Source organism: Labrus mixtus, chromosome 2 (assembly GCF_963584025.1).
Source record: "Labrus mixtus chromosome 2, fLabMix1.1, whole genome shotgun sequence".
Taxonomy (NCBI): Eukaryota; Metazoa; Chordata; class Actinopteri; order Labriformes; family Labridae; genus Labrus; species Labrus mixtus.
Genome location: NC_083613.1, coordinates 16733493 through 16749625, shown reverse-complemented (window position 1 = coordinate 16749625; position 16133 = coordinate 16733493). Strand labels below are relative to the sequence as shown.

The window sequence follows — 16133 nt, the reverse complement described above, 5'->3', positions numbered from 1 at the left end:
GAGGTAACAATAAATTATGGAAACAACTTAAAGAGCACTGACAATACATGAGGAATAACGGGTCTGTTTGAAGGAAGACCTCTGTGTTAAAAAATAATGAAGCCGATGCTGAGGGCAAAATCCTGCAAGAAGAAGAGTTAGAGTTAGAAATGATTGTCCTTTTCACCTGTGAACATAGTTACCCCACAATGCTATCACAACAGGAACATAGATACGGATTATGTACTAATAAAATGTTAAATAATAATAAATAAGGTCATGTATAGAGAAGTTAGCAAGTGAGAACAAGTATATGGTCAGAAGTTGGCGATTTTTTTGGGGTTGAAAGAGAGAGAGAAAAAGAAATGGAAAATGTGTGTGAGTGTCTGTGTGTGTGTAAGTGTATGTGCCTGTAGTGAGTGTGTGTGTGTGTTTTGGCTGAAAGAGTGTTAAGCCGTTCTGTACCTGTGCCACTTACATTGTGGATTGAAAATCAGACAATGCAAAGGTGAGTTTATTGATGAATGTAATGTGGACCACATTGTGTTGTAGTCGGCTGGTTTATGGTTGAGGTTGGGAGACATTTTTTCCATCAATATGTTTTCTATGAGAATGTTTTTCCTATGTTTTGTTAACATGCTTCTTTGATTTCCAGCTGCATGAATGTGTCAGATATACGGTTACGTTGTAGTATTATTGATAAGTGCTTCAAAAATACAAAACTAACTAGTGGGAGAATTATCGTGGTTACTTCATTATCTACAGTACAATAATCAAGGCACATCAACTTTAATCCAGATGTTCAACAAAAACTGTCCAATATTTTTATTCATTTTAGCCATTGTTCAATAATGTTATTTTTAAAATTATTTTTAAAATATTTGTATTCATAATAATTTAAGCTGCTTGAATGATGTACCGTTTTGGGTAAGGTTTTTTTTTTATTTTTATAGGGTTGTGTCATCCACATCGGTAAAGTAATTTCCAAAAGATCAATCAACTTTAAACTGCGCTAATCTCCAGCCTTTTCTTACCCCTTGTTCGTGAAGGAATTTGAAAAAGCCAAACCTGTGGTCCGATGGTTCTCAAAACGACAGAGGGTGAACGGCGGCTATGGTCCAACTCAGGTAACGTCTCTTTCAGTCTGAATGCATTTATCACTTCATAATTTAATTCACTTTATTACATCATAATTTAATCAACTCAACCTGTTGATCATACCCCTCTCTTCATAGACCACCATACTGGTGTACCAGGCTCTAGCTGAGTACTGGGCCAGTGCTGAGGAACCACCTTATGACCTGAATGTGGACCTCTTGATACCAGGCAGATCAATGGCTGAGAAGATCAAGTTCAACAAGGGAAACCATTACACCACAAGAACCTCTAAAGTAAGACACTAATAAATTAAACACTGAACATTAGTTTATCTACCGTACCGTATTATTGCAGGTTTGTCTTTAATCACTGTAGAACCAGTACTCTATAGACTTCTCTCACAGCGTCAGAAAATCACACAGAGCAACCATTCGGGTTTGGTTTTCAGCTGCTCCTGAGAAAAAAGAAGAATTGTCCATTTGTTCAAGCAGCATTATGGAGGATTTCCCCCAAAACTGCTTTGTTTTTATCTAGTGCTGGTGTGTGAAATAGTGCCGTAAAGCCACTTGCACTCCTTGCAAGAGAGCCGCGACCCCCTGCCAAAGTAACCTAGTGCTGAAGTCAGGCGACCAGGACGCTCTAGAAATAAAGTGGACACCATTCTCCCTACATGCTTGTGCGTTGCGTGTCAGCTCTGCTCAGGTACAGCTCTGTGCTACCTCGTCCCAGACCAATGAGTTCCTGGCTTATTACAGAATCAACACGATATAATACAATGTATGTGCTCTAAAACCATATAAAACTCTTATAAACACAACAACTAACACACATAAGGTCTTTGTATGGAACCGTCAAAACTGAGTGTTTTATTCTGAAAATAAACCGGATGTCTGAATATTGTTTTGGTGTGTGACTTCTTGTCGATGAGATGCAGCGCAGAGTAGAAAGTGGAAGCACACACTTTGACTAAAGCTCTGCTGCTGTGGCAGAGCAGAGATGGACCGAACAGGCATCTGGTGAAATTTAGATCGAATTTGTACAGAAGAGGATTAGGGTCACTCAAAAAAAAATTTGGGGGTTCTGACTTTTTTGGGAGGAATTCTGACTTTAATCTCAGAATTTTGAGAAAAAAATCAGCATTCCCCCAAAAAAGTCAGAACCCCAAAAAAATGTTTTTCAGTGGCCCTAATCCTCTTCCATAAATTTGGAACTACAACTTTAGGGTGGAAAGTTACACTCAGTATTGTTAGTCTACGTTTTACACCTGTTGTTTGAAGTTAATTAGTTAATCAATTAGTTTACAGCTTGTTCAAGTGACTCTCTTGATTTTATAAATTCATTGTTGAAATTATAATCAAAAGTCAGAATTCTTTCTAAAGACCTCTTCATCCTGATGATGCTTGATAGTCATGTGCATGTATGTGTTTATTTTTTATGTGTGTCTATTTCACTTGTCAACAGTTCAATAGTATAAACAAGGATGTCAATGTGACCGCCACAGGAATTGGAGAAGCAAAACTGACAGTAAGTTTAAAATGTTTTTTCTGGATTTATTGTCTTTTGTTTTGTTTTTTTAAATGAGTTATGAGCAAATTACATGATTTTTTCTATACTGGAAAGATACTGAATGCATTGTCAGTATATCACACTGGATTTTTTCTCTTTGTGTTTGACGAAAATGCAGACACAGGGAAAATTACATTGAGTGTCTAGATAAAACACTCTCTTTGGTACAATGTGGTGACTTCCACTCTTTCATCTGTCTTTTCTTTAATGCCCTCTCCAACACTTTTATCCCTTTAGCTATCAGGCTGCAATTGTGACGTCTCTCTCGCCTGTTAGGTTTTGCCTTCTCTTTTGTGTTGCAGGTACAGTACATGTAATTGGTAGGTCTGACTGATTGACACTAGGGCCCGACCAATATGGGATTTTTGGGTCCCATACCGATATCGATATTAGGGAGAGTAAAAAAAAACCTGATACTGATATATAGGCCGATATCTTTCTCAGATCTTACTTCCATCTGTAGAGATAGACTTATATAGATATGCACATTTATTGTCTTGATTCCTTAAATGCTGTTATCAAATACTTCTGGGAAAGATATTTAGTATAATGAAGACAAGATGGTCACTCAACTTGAAAGTAGCTGCACATGTACGTGCATCACCGCCTGACATTCTGGCGAGTGGTGATGCTTGTTGTAATCCATATAGCGCCCTCTGCTGGTAACAGAGAACTGTTAGTGTAATACAACAAAACTCAAATTAAACGCTATTTGACTGGTGAATAAATCTAGTAATATCTGCAATAAAATTAGCCGATACCGATAGTCACTGGATATGCTAACATCGGCCTATATTGTCGGCTGGCCGATTAATCCGTCAGGCTCTAATTGACACACCCACTCACTTACTTAAAATGTCCAAACCTCATCTCTTGAGATTTGATTCATGTTTTTGTAAATATATCAGCATAATTAAGTGTTATTTTGGAGCCTTTTATTTGCCATTGCCTTTGAGCTGCTCATGAAATAATAGATTTACTGTATGGACTGTTACTGTTCACTGAGGTAACCTGAAAGGTCCATTTATTTATGTATCTATTTATTGAATACAGTTCTGGCGTTGCATTTATTATACATTTTTCTAGCTCTGGCTTCTCATTTAGCGACCTGTTTGTCTGCTGAGTTGTTGTTACCGACATGTGAATGTAATTGTCCGAATGCTGCTGTGACTGTGTTTGTTTCATTCATGTTTGTCTTGGCTTCTTCTTAATGACTCGGTTGGCAGTGAAACTGAATTGCCCTTCTGGGATAAATAAAGTCATCTGAATCTGAATCTGAAATTTGTGTGTACACAACATGTGTTAATATCACTCCTCTGATAATAATATTTACTAAGAAAATGTGTAATCCTTGTTGGCAGAAAATGTGCTGTTGAGGCTGTTCAGTTTTATCCCTTTTTAAGACCCACTTTGATCTCTTTGACAGATGGTGTCGCTGTATTACGCTCAGCCTAAACAAAAGGAGAGCGACTGTCAGAAGTTTGACTTATCAGTGCAAGTATTCCCAGGTAATGTGGTGTCCTCTGTCTTTGCTGTTGGTTTTAATTTTAGCCATTTTGTCCTTGCTGTTGTTGTCATATTATTTTTGTGTTTCTATTTTCTTTTAAGAGCAACAGAAATAACAAAGGTTAGGCTTTCCCAACTTGGGGGTCCCGACCCTTTGTTGGTTTAAATGGAATTCCAAGGGGGGTTGTCGGAAATTTGTATTTATCTATTAATAAAAAACACAATGTATATTGAAATATATTGAACACAGGCTACTGTGAGCCAGGGTCACTGGCTTCCATCTTGCAGAAATGTCCTCCCAGCCTTTCTTCCTCTGTCCACAATAATATACGCCAAAAAGCCTAAATGTGGTCTAAAATGAATGTTTACTTGCAACACAGTAGAAAAACTATTACAAGATTGAAAACAAATAATTTTAGCAATAAGCTGTATGTGTTTTGGATGTCTGGGGTCACAAGAGTTTTGTGTAGTCAAAGTGGGGTCATGAAAGGTTGAGGACCACTCATCAAATGTTTTGCTTCTGCAGAGAAACTGGATGAGGATGAGAAGATATACAAGCTTAGTATAGATATTTTGTAAGTACTTTAAAGAGTTCCTTATGATAAGTCTTATTGTACCATGGCTTTAATTTATACTTCATTTTTCTATTTCTGTGTTTATCATCTTACCATTGTTGTAAACTATTCTGTGTCCGCTCACCTTCCATTGAAACAAGTGTTGCTAGATTTAAAAATTACATTTTTCAACCATTTTTTATGTCATTGTAGCAATCAATCAATCTGCTCTGTTTACAGGTTTAAGGACAGCGAGCGCAATGCATCCATGTCAATCTTGGACATTGGCTTGCCAACTGGGTTCACTGTTAACACAAAGGACCTTAAAGCAGTAAGAACTGAAATAAAGACAAACACAGAAACAATCACAGCCAAAAATCTTGTTGGCTGTCTTGTTGACAATGTTTTATTAACTACTTTTGTTCATGCATGTTTTAGTTGTCTGAAGGTCGTGCACGCATCATTGAAAGGTATGAGATAAACAAAGTCTTGTCAGAAAGAGGCTCAGTCATCATTTACCTGGACAAGGTAAGACTATCTTCCCTCGATTCTGTTTTTTTCTGACCTGCTCCTTTTATCATATTTAATTCAATTTAAGCTTTAAAGGAGACATATTATGCAAAATAGACTTTTAAAGTGTTTTTAAAGAGATACTTCACCCATTTGCATTAAGCTTTGTATCATTAGAAACCTGGTAGTATTTTTGAATAGTCGTGCTTCCCGCCCTCATTTTCCCCTGAGATGGGAAATCTTTGTATTTCTAAGTCTGACAAGGAGCCTCTGATGACGCAAAAATCGTCATTTTGCATCATCGTTGTGGCTGTTGTGGTTAGCAGGGGTGAAACTACAACACTAGTTCCTCATATTTTCGGCCACTGAAGCTACAGACCAATCACAGATCAGTGGGTGGGACCTCACTCCCAGAAACCCTAACCCATCGAGTTGGGGCGGACTGGTGGTTTTGGTGCTCTCACTGTTTGCCTATGGACACAGACATAGAGTCCGTTTGCTGCCAGGAATTTCCAAGATGCCAATTCCTTCTGGAAGAAATCTCGGAATCAGTTGAGGAAACGGCCGTATGTGTTGTAGTAAATGTCTTTAAACAAAGCCTGAGCCTCAGTGGGAGTGGCCTGCGGGGCTGTGCATTCTGGGAGTTGGTGTCTTTCATCCTGATGAGCCAAAAAGACACTTTCTGCCTTTTCTCGGTCAAGAAGGCACCAACTTCAAAATTTATTTAACATTTCTACTACATATATGACCCAATGTCAATACAGATTCATGTTTCAATGGGTGAAGTATCCCTTTTATATATTTGGGTAACCTGAGTGCCTACTGACCCACAAAATGTGAAATAAACACATCCAGTCCTTTGTTTGTGGTCTGCATAAGTCTTACAACACTGAGAAAAATGCTCCGTTTCACATTTGCTCTCCTTGTGACGTCATGCCTGGTTGCAGGTTAATGAGCAATCCTGTAATCTTCCCAAATTCTGTGGATAGCTGGTCCATCTTAAGTGGGTACACACAACGAGATAATCGGCCCGATTTTGGGCCTGATTCCCCCCTTCCGACCAAAGTCGGCAACAGCCCGACTATCTGATGGATCCAAAGATTATCGTTCCAGATTCTCTAGTTGTGTGAGGTGTGTCAACAGTGATTTTACCCTCCCTGATCTGCTTTGAAGACGACCTGATTTGAAATCATAAATATTAAACGTGTTGAATATTTACGATTAGAAATCCTGTTGTCTGGGGAGAACACAGAGGACGGCCGAGCACGGACTCTGTGAATTGTCACAAGCTGACTGAAGCAGAAAGCACAGCAAACATTACCATGGCGACAACAGCAAACCCGAAGCATAATGTTAGATGGATTTCATAAATTCATGACCTGCTGATTTGTGGCAACAACACAAGTGTTTTTACAACGTGTCCTGTAAAACAAACCACAATCCAAGGAAAGGAGTTGGACCAGAATTTTTACCGTTATGGATGTACCAGCTAACATTTAGCCACATTTAGCTTGTCCATCATGTTTGTTTACTCTTAAATCGTGTCTGACCTCGCAAGATTACACGCGTTGATAGTCAAGACTGATGAATGAATCGGTTAGTGTGTGGTGTGCTAAGTTTATCGTCTCGTTGCACACCACACACTGTAAGAACCAAACTGTTAATCTGTCATAATTTGTCGTCATGTGTGGGGTCTCTCATTTTCAAAATGGTTTAAGATTTTAAAAATCTTTTAGTATGGGCCAGGCCTTAGCTACCAATCAGTTTTCTAAGCCTTCTTCCCAGACTGGGAACCCTGAGGTGAAGCTCTCGGCATTTAAGCATCACCAACTGGGACAGCAAGCCTTCATGCCATCTTTCAACTCAAAGCAGGACTAGTTTCAGCTACTGTGGTATAAGATTGGATTTGATGCAGTGATTTTAAGACACCATGCAGTTTCTCTCTTACACATAAACACATACTGTACTTGTGTTCATCATCTCTTGTCAGGTTTCCAACACACGAATAGAGGAGATCACTTTTAAAATCCATCAGAAGATGAAGGTGGGCATCTTACAACCAGCTGCTGTGTCTGTCTATGAATACTATGAAGGTGAGTCTTAAGCTGGTGTTCTGACATGCGCTCATACATACAGACATTCACACATACACCTCAGAGGGGGAGACTATCCTCTTGGTTGGGTGCTCAGACGGCAAGACATGACGTAACACAACATGGAAGCTAAGTATGAAGCAACAAAGTATCACGCTGTAATGAGAACTTTTGCCTTTATGACAAAGTACATAAGGGCTACGCATAGTTCGACATAAGAATATAAGAGCAGAAAACAAAACGAAGCAGTTTAGTTATGGGGCGGCAGTAGCTCAGTCCGTAGGGACTTGGGTTGGGAACAGGAGGATCGCAGGTTCAAGTCCCGGACCAAATCCCGGACCAAATATGGAAGTTTGGTCTGGTAGCTGGAGAGGTGCCAGTGCACCTCCCAAGCACCACTGAGGTGCCCTTGAGCAAGGCACCGAACCCCCAACTGCTCTGGTGCACTTTCTGCTTAGCAGCTTGTAGCAGCCCCACTCTGACATCTCTCCACCAATGAATATCCACAGGTCCTGTTTGTGCATGCATGTGATTCTGGCATATGTGTGTGAGAAGCATGTCCCTATAAATAACAGTGTAAACCCAAATTTCCCTCAGGGATTAATAAAGGATATCAAAAAATAAAGATTATGTGCACGGAGACAACAGACGCACACATACAGCCTATGATCGTGCACCAGTTGCAGGATTTAAACGTTATTCCCCTTTCCACTTACTCGCAGTGAATTATGCTTTTCAGGAGTTTTGTGCAAGTGTGAAAGCATCATCAGAAACACGTAGAGACACACCAAGCCCCAAACAGACATGCAACAAAGGCTCTTCTATAAACAATATTTTTGTTTCTCATCATCTTAGAATGTATTGTGAGCAACTTATAACCATAATTTAGCTTGAACCCACCTTGTCACATACTCAGTGTCAATAAACATTAATAGTCAGTGTAGTTTCAGCTTATTGCATCTTGGTTTCAAATAGTTTTAAGTGTAGCTGAAGCTGGATGAAGATCCATGTAAGGCACATTTGTAAGATATTTAATTTGTATTTGATGATGGTTTGCTGATGTACGGATCTGCAGTGAGTCAACACAAAATATAAACATGTCTTTCCTGTTGCAGAGACACCTTGTGTGAAGTTTTACCACCCAGAGAGGGGAAGTGGTGAGCTTCTGCAGCTCTGTAATGGCGATGAATGTACATGTGCTGAAGGTAAGCAGAATAAAAACACAATGATCTGACTGGTGATATTTGAATAAGAAAATTTCAATTTGCACATGGTTGGTAATTTTCGAAAACAAGCATGATTTTGAAAGTAGCATTCCCTCTGTTATCTGTCTACACCCAACCCCTCCCCTCTGTGCTCCCTCACAAGCCACGCCCCTCACTTACATGCTACAGCACCATTGGTCCAGAAGCGGACCTCAGCTCATGCTTTGAGTGTGGGCTTGTGCACACATGGGGTAGAGAACGAGCAGGGAGACAGGGAGGCGTGTGATTGGTTCATCAAATTGGTACCTCGTGGCAGACATTGGTTGAAGTTTTCACATGCTTACAACTGCTGCAGGTGACAGATTTTCTTCAGGCACAGCAGGATTTTAGATCACCCACTGTGTTTGAAAAACTGCAGCGAGCCCATTGTTTTTACCCCACCTTTAAGGGCGCGGTCACACTGGCAATCTGTACCATGCCATATTCAAGCACGATTGCCCCCCTGCTGCCTCATTCCCCCGCTGGCCTGCACGGCCCACGGTCACACTGCACCCAGACTAACCGTGCCTAAGCACGATAACCTCTTGTACATAACGTCGTAATACAGCAGTGCTCAGTTTACTAACAGGCGGACTCGAGAAAGAGAGAGAGAAAAAAAGAGACTAATTTTCAGACTAATACTGACTTAAAGAGCAAATTAATAAAACATTTTGAAAAATTTTAATAAATAGAACGAAAACAACAGATGTGACAGAGGATTAATCTGAAACCTTGACCTGTAGGAAGTGGTGATGCTGACAACTATGGGCCACAGGAACCTTTTAGTTCCTTGAAGAGAAGTTCCTGAACCTTTTAGTTTTGGGGCCTTTTGTTCGAAATGGGACTAATGTGTGCTCAAACAGGTGGAGATTTTCCTTTCATGACATCACAAAGGTCATGGTGCACCAAAGCCCGAGCAACCCAAGCCATTCCAGAGAGGGGGCGCAGTCAGACACCGCTCATTCGCATTTAAAGCTACAGACACAGAAACAGCCTGTTCTGAGCAGGGCTGATATAGAGGGGTTTACAGACATGATCAACTACAGGATCAGAGTGAATTTAGAACAAGAAACTTAACAGACATGTTTTTGGGAGCTCTGAGACGTATTTAAACTTGGTGAAAACGAGGATAATATGTTACCTTTAATAAAACTGTGAACCAATTTATTGACTTTGTTTGTTTTGTGTATGCAGAGAACTGTAGTATGCAGAAGAAGGGCCAAATCAGCAATGATGAGCGCACTGCAAAAGCTTGTGAAACAACAGAAAGCAGCAAAATAGATTTCGGTAAGAGAGTGTGTGTTTCTGTGATTCAGTGGCACAAGAACGAGTGTGCCTGTCAGTTTGTGTGTGTTTGTGTAATACAGAGTGAGAGAGAGGTTGAGAAAGAAAGCAAGTGAGCTAATAAAATACAACTTGTCTCCTCTTAGTGTACAAAGTCATAATTGAAGATTTTTCTGATGGTTTTTCCGCCACGGACATTTACACTGCTCGGGTATTGGAAGTCATTAAAGAAGGTGGGTTCTCATTTTCTCTCCTTAATGTCTTTTTTCTGTCCATTCCTTTTTTTTCTGTTTTTTTTGTATCAAATACAATACAATACAAATCAAAATATGTATCAATACCGTGTCCTAACAGCATGCGAGCATTGGATATTGCCAATGCCACACAGCATCAATTAAACATTTAATTCGCTGATCTGTGAATTTCATTTTCCCCCATTGTAACGATATAAAATGGGTTGTTTTTGTACTGTAGGTGGATAGACAGAAGTAGGGTGCTTTGTATTGACCAAGTGGTAACCTCTGGAGTTGAAAAATTAAGCCAATGCGGTTGGGACCCTTGCAGTTTGTCAAGTGTCCGCTTGAGGCTGGCTGCAGAAGCCCCAGAAGTCACAAGCCGTTTTCACGTATGCACTCCGGATAATATCTAGATATTTTCAGGGGGACTTCTCCGGAGATTCTCCCGAACTAACCGTTCACATATGCTCCTCACAGGGGGGACTTTCCCTGTCAGAGGGGAGGGGCCGCGGGGGGTTTCCTGAGGTAAGACGTGACGTAAATAAACAACGTGGAAGTAGCGGCCGTAGCAACAGAGTCCGCTACACGACGTTATAATGAGAATATTTGCCTTTATATCGATGCTATGTGTAGTCCAATGGAATGACAACATCCACAAAAGAGAGGAGAACAACATACTGACGAACAGAAAACATAATGCAGCCGTTTAATTATGTGCACAGAGATCGTAGTGGTCGCATGCAGACACTTTAGCCGGTCACTATATAAACGTCACTGGAGTCCCATTGACTCGAATTGAAAATCTCCGGAGTATATGCTGCCGCGTTCAGACATCAGCTCACTCGGATATTCTGCTTATAAAATACTAGGGGTCTGGCCGGAGAAACTCCGGGTAAAGTCTGTGCGAAAAATGCAGCTGTTTGCGTTCACACATAGCCTAAAGAACCTCCAGGTAGCCAAATCTCCGGAGTTTTTCAGGAGATTTCCGTATGTGTGAAAAGGGTTACATACACACCACAGCCCAAAAAGTCAGTTTTTACAGCATGAATTAACATGTTTACAACCTGGTACAAAAAAACATATTAGATCTGATTAGTTATAGTCCTCATGGCACACACTGTATGGGGGGTTTATTTTTTTACACGGTATCCATTTTGATTTTAAGAACTGTACTTGTTATCCATTGTTACGCGTGTAGCTGACCTGACTGACATGTGGGCAAGAAGTAGCAGTTTGTCAAGAGGCTTAAACCCCACCTCAGCTCCAGCTCTCAAAATGTTTGTCTCCGGTGTTGACACAAGTCAAAGCTCAGCATTTCCTTTTTTGGATGCAGATGTTATTAATGCACCACTGTTCCCACTTTGTAAAAACAAGCTCTGTTGAGTAAGAAAAGAGAGTGCCAGTGCCTTGTAGAGCCCCCTCCTCTGTTGTTCCTCGTTCGTACTCTGTCCCTTGCGTGCTGTTAGGACACGGTGTTAGCAAAAATATGTGACATAGTTAGGAGTATCAAGGTCCCGCCATTTTTTCTGCAACCTATTTTGCTCTTCACCTGACCGCTATGCCTGTCCCTGTATGTAGTTTTTTTCACCTGAGCCCTGTTGATGACAGCCTGGCCACCAGACACTCCCCTGTGGGAACCATCCCCAGTCTGGCTCCAGGGGGTCATTCCCTTATCTGAGGCACCTCCATTCCAGAGCGTCAGATTCATGTTTTTTTTTTTTTCAAATCGATCTTGGTTTGGACCCTCCCATAGGACCAATTTGCCATGAGAAACCCCTGTAATGGGCCAATCCTGGAGGGAGCTCAGAACAGTAAAGCTAGTCATCATCCAACAGAACCATTTGAAGTGGTTCCAGCATCTGACTGAGATGCCTCCTGGGTGCCCCCCTATGGAGGTTTTCTGAGCATGTGCACCTCGGGGGGGAACTAGACCCAGTGCTCACTCTTAATCCCTCAGGAGGAGCTGGAAAATGTTTCTATGGAGAGGGACATATAAGTCAACTTCCTTAGTCTGCTGCCACAGGGGCCACGACTTGGGACAAGTGGTAGAAGGTGGACGGATGTTTAGGAGTAGTTGATGCAGTACATGCAGTGTTTTTTTTAGTACACTTAGTCAAGAGGGGGTTTTATAAGTCAGTGAGGATGCTGATTATTTATCTATTTCAAATGACTTATAAATGTTTCTTCAAGAGGCTTAAAATGACATCACAATGCCCTACATTTTATTTCCACAGTCAGAGAATGTTGCACTTTTAACAGTATTGATTCGGTGTTGTCAATTTAATTGTATGTGATTATTGATGTCGTCCTGTGTTCTGTTCTTCTACGTTATATTTTCATCAAAGGAAATAATGACGTGGCTCCTCTGGGAAAACTGCGCACATTCCTCAGTCTCCTGCACTGCAGAGCATCTTTGGGTCTGACAAAAGGAAAAACTTACCTCATCATGGGAGCATCCAAATACATTCAAATTCTTCAACAAGATCAATCGTACGTAATTCTGTCTTTACTGATGTTTGTTCAAGCTGTGCACATCTGCCTCTCATTTTAGTGTCATGGAACCCCTTTAATGCGGCCTATTGCTGCTCCAGCTGCACCTGAGCAAATCAACCATATTGAAAGTCTTTGCCCATTTAGATTCCCCCAAAGCGCTTTAACGAAGCTTCTCTGTTGCTCTGCCTTTGTACTTTTACACTGAATCCCGCAACAGCTTTCTACTGGTGTCCCAGCCAGTGGAAAGCTCTGTAGTTAAAAAATGAAGCCAATACTGAAGTGCAAAAAAAAAGGTTCCTGAAAGGTCAACTTTAGGCTGGCTCCAATCATTCAAAAGTTGTTTTCACATATGCTAGCCTGAAAATATCTAGTCTATGCACCGTGCAGCAGTCACAGTATAGAAACGTCACTCCCCCTCCCATTTGCTCGAGGGAAATTCTGCATTCTCACATCAGCCCACTCAGACTTGCTGCAGAAAAAATACTAGGGGTTTGGCTGGAAACTACGGGTGAAGTCTGAGCGAAAAATGTGTCTGTTTGCGTTCACACACACCTCCTCCTGGAAATCTCTGAAGTTTTTCAGGAGTTTTCTGCAAGTATGAAAGCTTTAAAAGTGATGACTTATGAGAGTTGAAAGAGAACAGGATGTTTTTTTTAAATTCATTCTTCTTACACATGTGCAGGACAGGTTAATAAAGGGATATCACACACCACTTTGTCCACATGGTTGCCAATATCATCACAAAAATAAAGTGCACACAAAAACTTCTATGAAAATAATGAAGCTATACGTAGAGGTGGAGAGATAGTTTACTTACATGATTAATCTAAAGGTTTTTCTTTCAACAAACAGTTCACGATTGTGTCCTATGACGACCAAGTATTTTTCACTTTGCTCTCTGCAGGTATCAGTATGTACTTGGGGAGAACACCTGGATCGAGTACTGGCCCACAGCAGCAGAGTGTCAGAGTGAGGTACATAGACGTACCTGTTTGGGCATTGAGGAGCTGGTTCAGCAGTATGAGTTCTTTGGATGTCAGCAGTGAGGAAACAAGAATCAAACAAAGCTGCTTTTAAGTGATTGTTTGTTTTGCATGACTCTTTTAATGCAAATCTTTGTTCCCAATGACAACTTGCATGCAGAAATGGAAATGTAAGTGTAGATCATTTTTCTTCCTTGTTAAATAAAATAAATAAATAAACAAATAAATGACCATCTTTGGCTCATGATGCTTTGTATATCAGATCCTCTTCAATCATCTGCAAATAAATTGAAAGAAAATGCAACTCCCAGTTTTGTTAGCATGTTAACATATAATTACTGCAGTCTGAGGGTAGGCTGGTTTGTTCTTTTCAAAGTAAAGTGACACTGTGGCTGATACACTAAAAAGCCGTACACATTAAAATGTTTAAATTCACATCGTAAACCCTTCTTACTTTTCTTCTGTGTTATTTGATAATTCAATGTTTTTAACTTAAACTAATTAAACTTTAACAATGGTAACACAAGGAAAGGAAGTCTTGGCTGGAATGCCATTACCCTGGAACAACTGCTATACAGCAAGCCCCAGAAAGTAGGCCATCTCTCACGGAGGTTAAATTGTTGTCACATGATAGCTATTGGATTCAGAGGTAACACTGGAGGGAAAACTACTCAAATCACTTTACACCACAGGTCACACCTACCCATTCACAAACTGATGACAGAGGCTGCTAAGTGTCCATCAGTATTAACTATTCTATTCATACAGATAAACTGACACCGAAGCAGCGGGAGCAACCCAGGGTTAAGTGTCTTGCCCAAGGAAACATCAGACATGTGGCTGCCGAAGCTGCGGATCAAACCCCTGAACATCCAGTTAAGAGATGACTGACTACCAGTAATCCACAGTCACATCATGATTAAGTCAAATACGTTTCATTAAGAGACTGTAGATACCACGAGCAGGCCTGCAATCTGGGAGCGTAATGTTCTAGAGGGGTAATATGGCAACTATGTGTTCTGTCATGTGTTGCAATGGCACCACCTGTTGGCCTGCAAAAAACTCATACAGGAAGTGCACTTGTTTCAAAGGACACAGGAAGTGTGCACTCTATAAAAGGAACAGGAAGTTGGAGGTTCTTCATTTTGTCATCGTCAGAGCACACGTGTGCCAACTTCTGGAGAAGCTCAACAACGAACTGACTTGTGTCGCTTAAGACAGCAACAGCTGTAAGTCATTTATTATGTATGATTGCAAGGTGGCCATCCCTTAGTTGTTTTGACAGAATGTGGTTGCAGAATCTGTATTTTTCACTTGCTTATCGTAGCATGTAGCTTAGTTTAGCCCATAGTTTAGCATAGCATTTAGCTTAACATAATTAGCTTAGCATTAATGTTATAATTGTATTACAAGTGAAATTGATTATTTAATTATGTGAGGTTATTTATAGCACCTTGCTAATCTGTGCATTTTCTTTGTTATAGTTTTCACTCTGAATTCAACCTTGATGAATAAACAAGATCAACTGAGACCCTGACTCACTCATCATTTGAATCGAGTTTGGCTGATAGTCGAACTGCGTACCCACACACGTAGGGAGGACAGTTACAGTGAAAAAGCCGCAGAAGACAATAAGCGAAACAAGCAGCTGAAAGGACACGGCAAACATGGAAAAGAAGGACAAGAAAGATGATAAAGCATCAAGATCTGGTTCCGGCTCAATAGTCTCCTCCTCTGGGTCTTCAATAAGCAGTGCTGCAGCAAGGGCTCGAGCAAAGGCGGAGGCTGCACTTTGACGAGCATCATTCACAGACAAAGAGCTGGTCATGGAAAAAGGAGAAGGCAAGATTGGAGGCAGAGAAAGCAGGAGTGGAAGAGACTTTAGCACCTTTGCATTTGAGCTGCCGCTGCTGTGGCACATGCGTTACGTGTTGTTACGTCACAGAGTTTACCCCAATCACCCTCCAAACCGCAAGCACCATGCACATCAGCCTGAAGCTACAAGCATGATAGACTTTGCCAAGTACCTAGCAAGAAGAGAACTTGTAACCATGGGTATGACTAAGTTTGATGACAGACCTGAGAGCTTCAGAGCATGGCAGTCATCCTTTACTAATGCCATCCATGGATTAGATCTCACTGCAAGTGAAGAATTGGATCTCCTGGTAAGGTGGTTGGGCAAGGAATCATCCGAACAGGTCAGATGAATCCGTTCAGTGCATGTTACAGACCCGTATGCAGCTCGTCAACTGGCATGGGAAAGGCTCTTGGAAAGTTATGCTGCACCAGAGGTGATAGAGAGTTCTCTCTTCAAGACGTTGGACAGTTTTCCCCGCATAACCAGTATGGATAGCATCAAACTTGGAGATCTGCTAATGGAATTACAGTCAGCCACAGAAGATGGATACCTCCCTGGGCTGGCTTACTTGGACACCGCCAGTGGTGTCAATCCAATTGTGGAAAAACTTCCCTATGGTCTTCAGGAGAAATGGGTTTCACTGGGATCAAAGTTCAAGGAGGAAAATGGAGCATGCTTCCCACCATTCTGTTTCTTCACGCAGTTCATCTGTAAAGAGGCAAGAACAAG

The 16133-nt window shown here is 41.0% G+C and overlaps 1 protein-coding gene across 1 annotated transcript in view; it reads left to right on the top strand.

Moving 5' to 3' along the window:
- The window catches only part of LOC132986903 (complement C3-like), a 41352-nt gene extending 27632 nt beyond the window's left edge, over window positions 1–13720 (top strand). Inside the window, 13 exon segments of the mRNA XM_061053588.1 lie at window positions 1029–1106; window positions 1215–1370; window positions 2539–2601; window positions 4070–4151; window positions 4676–4724; window positions 4944–5034; window positions 5142–5231; window positions 7204–7306; window positions 8422–8511; window positions 9745–9837; window positions 9981–10067; window positions 12416–12560; window positions 13468–13720. Coding sequence (XP_060909571.1) covers window positions 1029–1106; window positions 1215–1370; window positions 2539–2601; window positions 4070–4151; window positions 4676–4724; window positions 4944–5034; window positions 5142–5231; window positions 7204–7306; window positions 8422–8511; window positions 9745–9837; window positions 9981–10067; window positions 12416–12560; window positions 13468–13609 — 1269 coding nt within the window. The 3' untranslated portion in view covers window positions 13610–13720.
- The last annotated feature ends 2413 nt before the right edge of the window (window positions 13721–16133 follow it).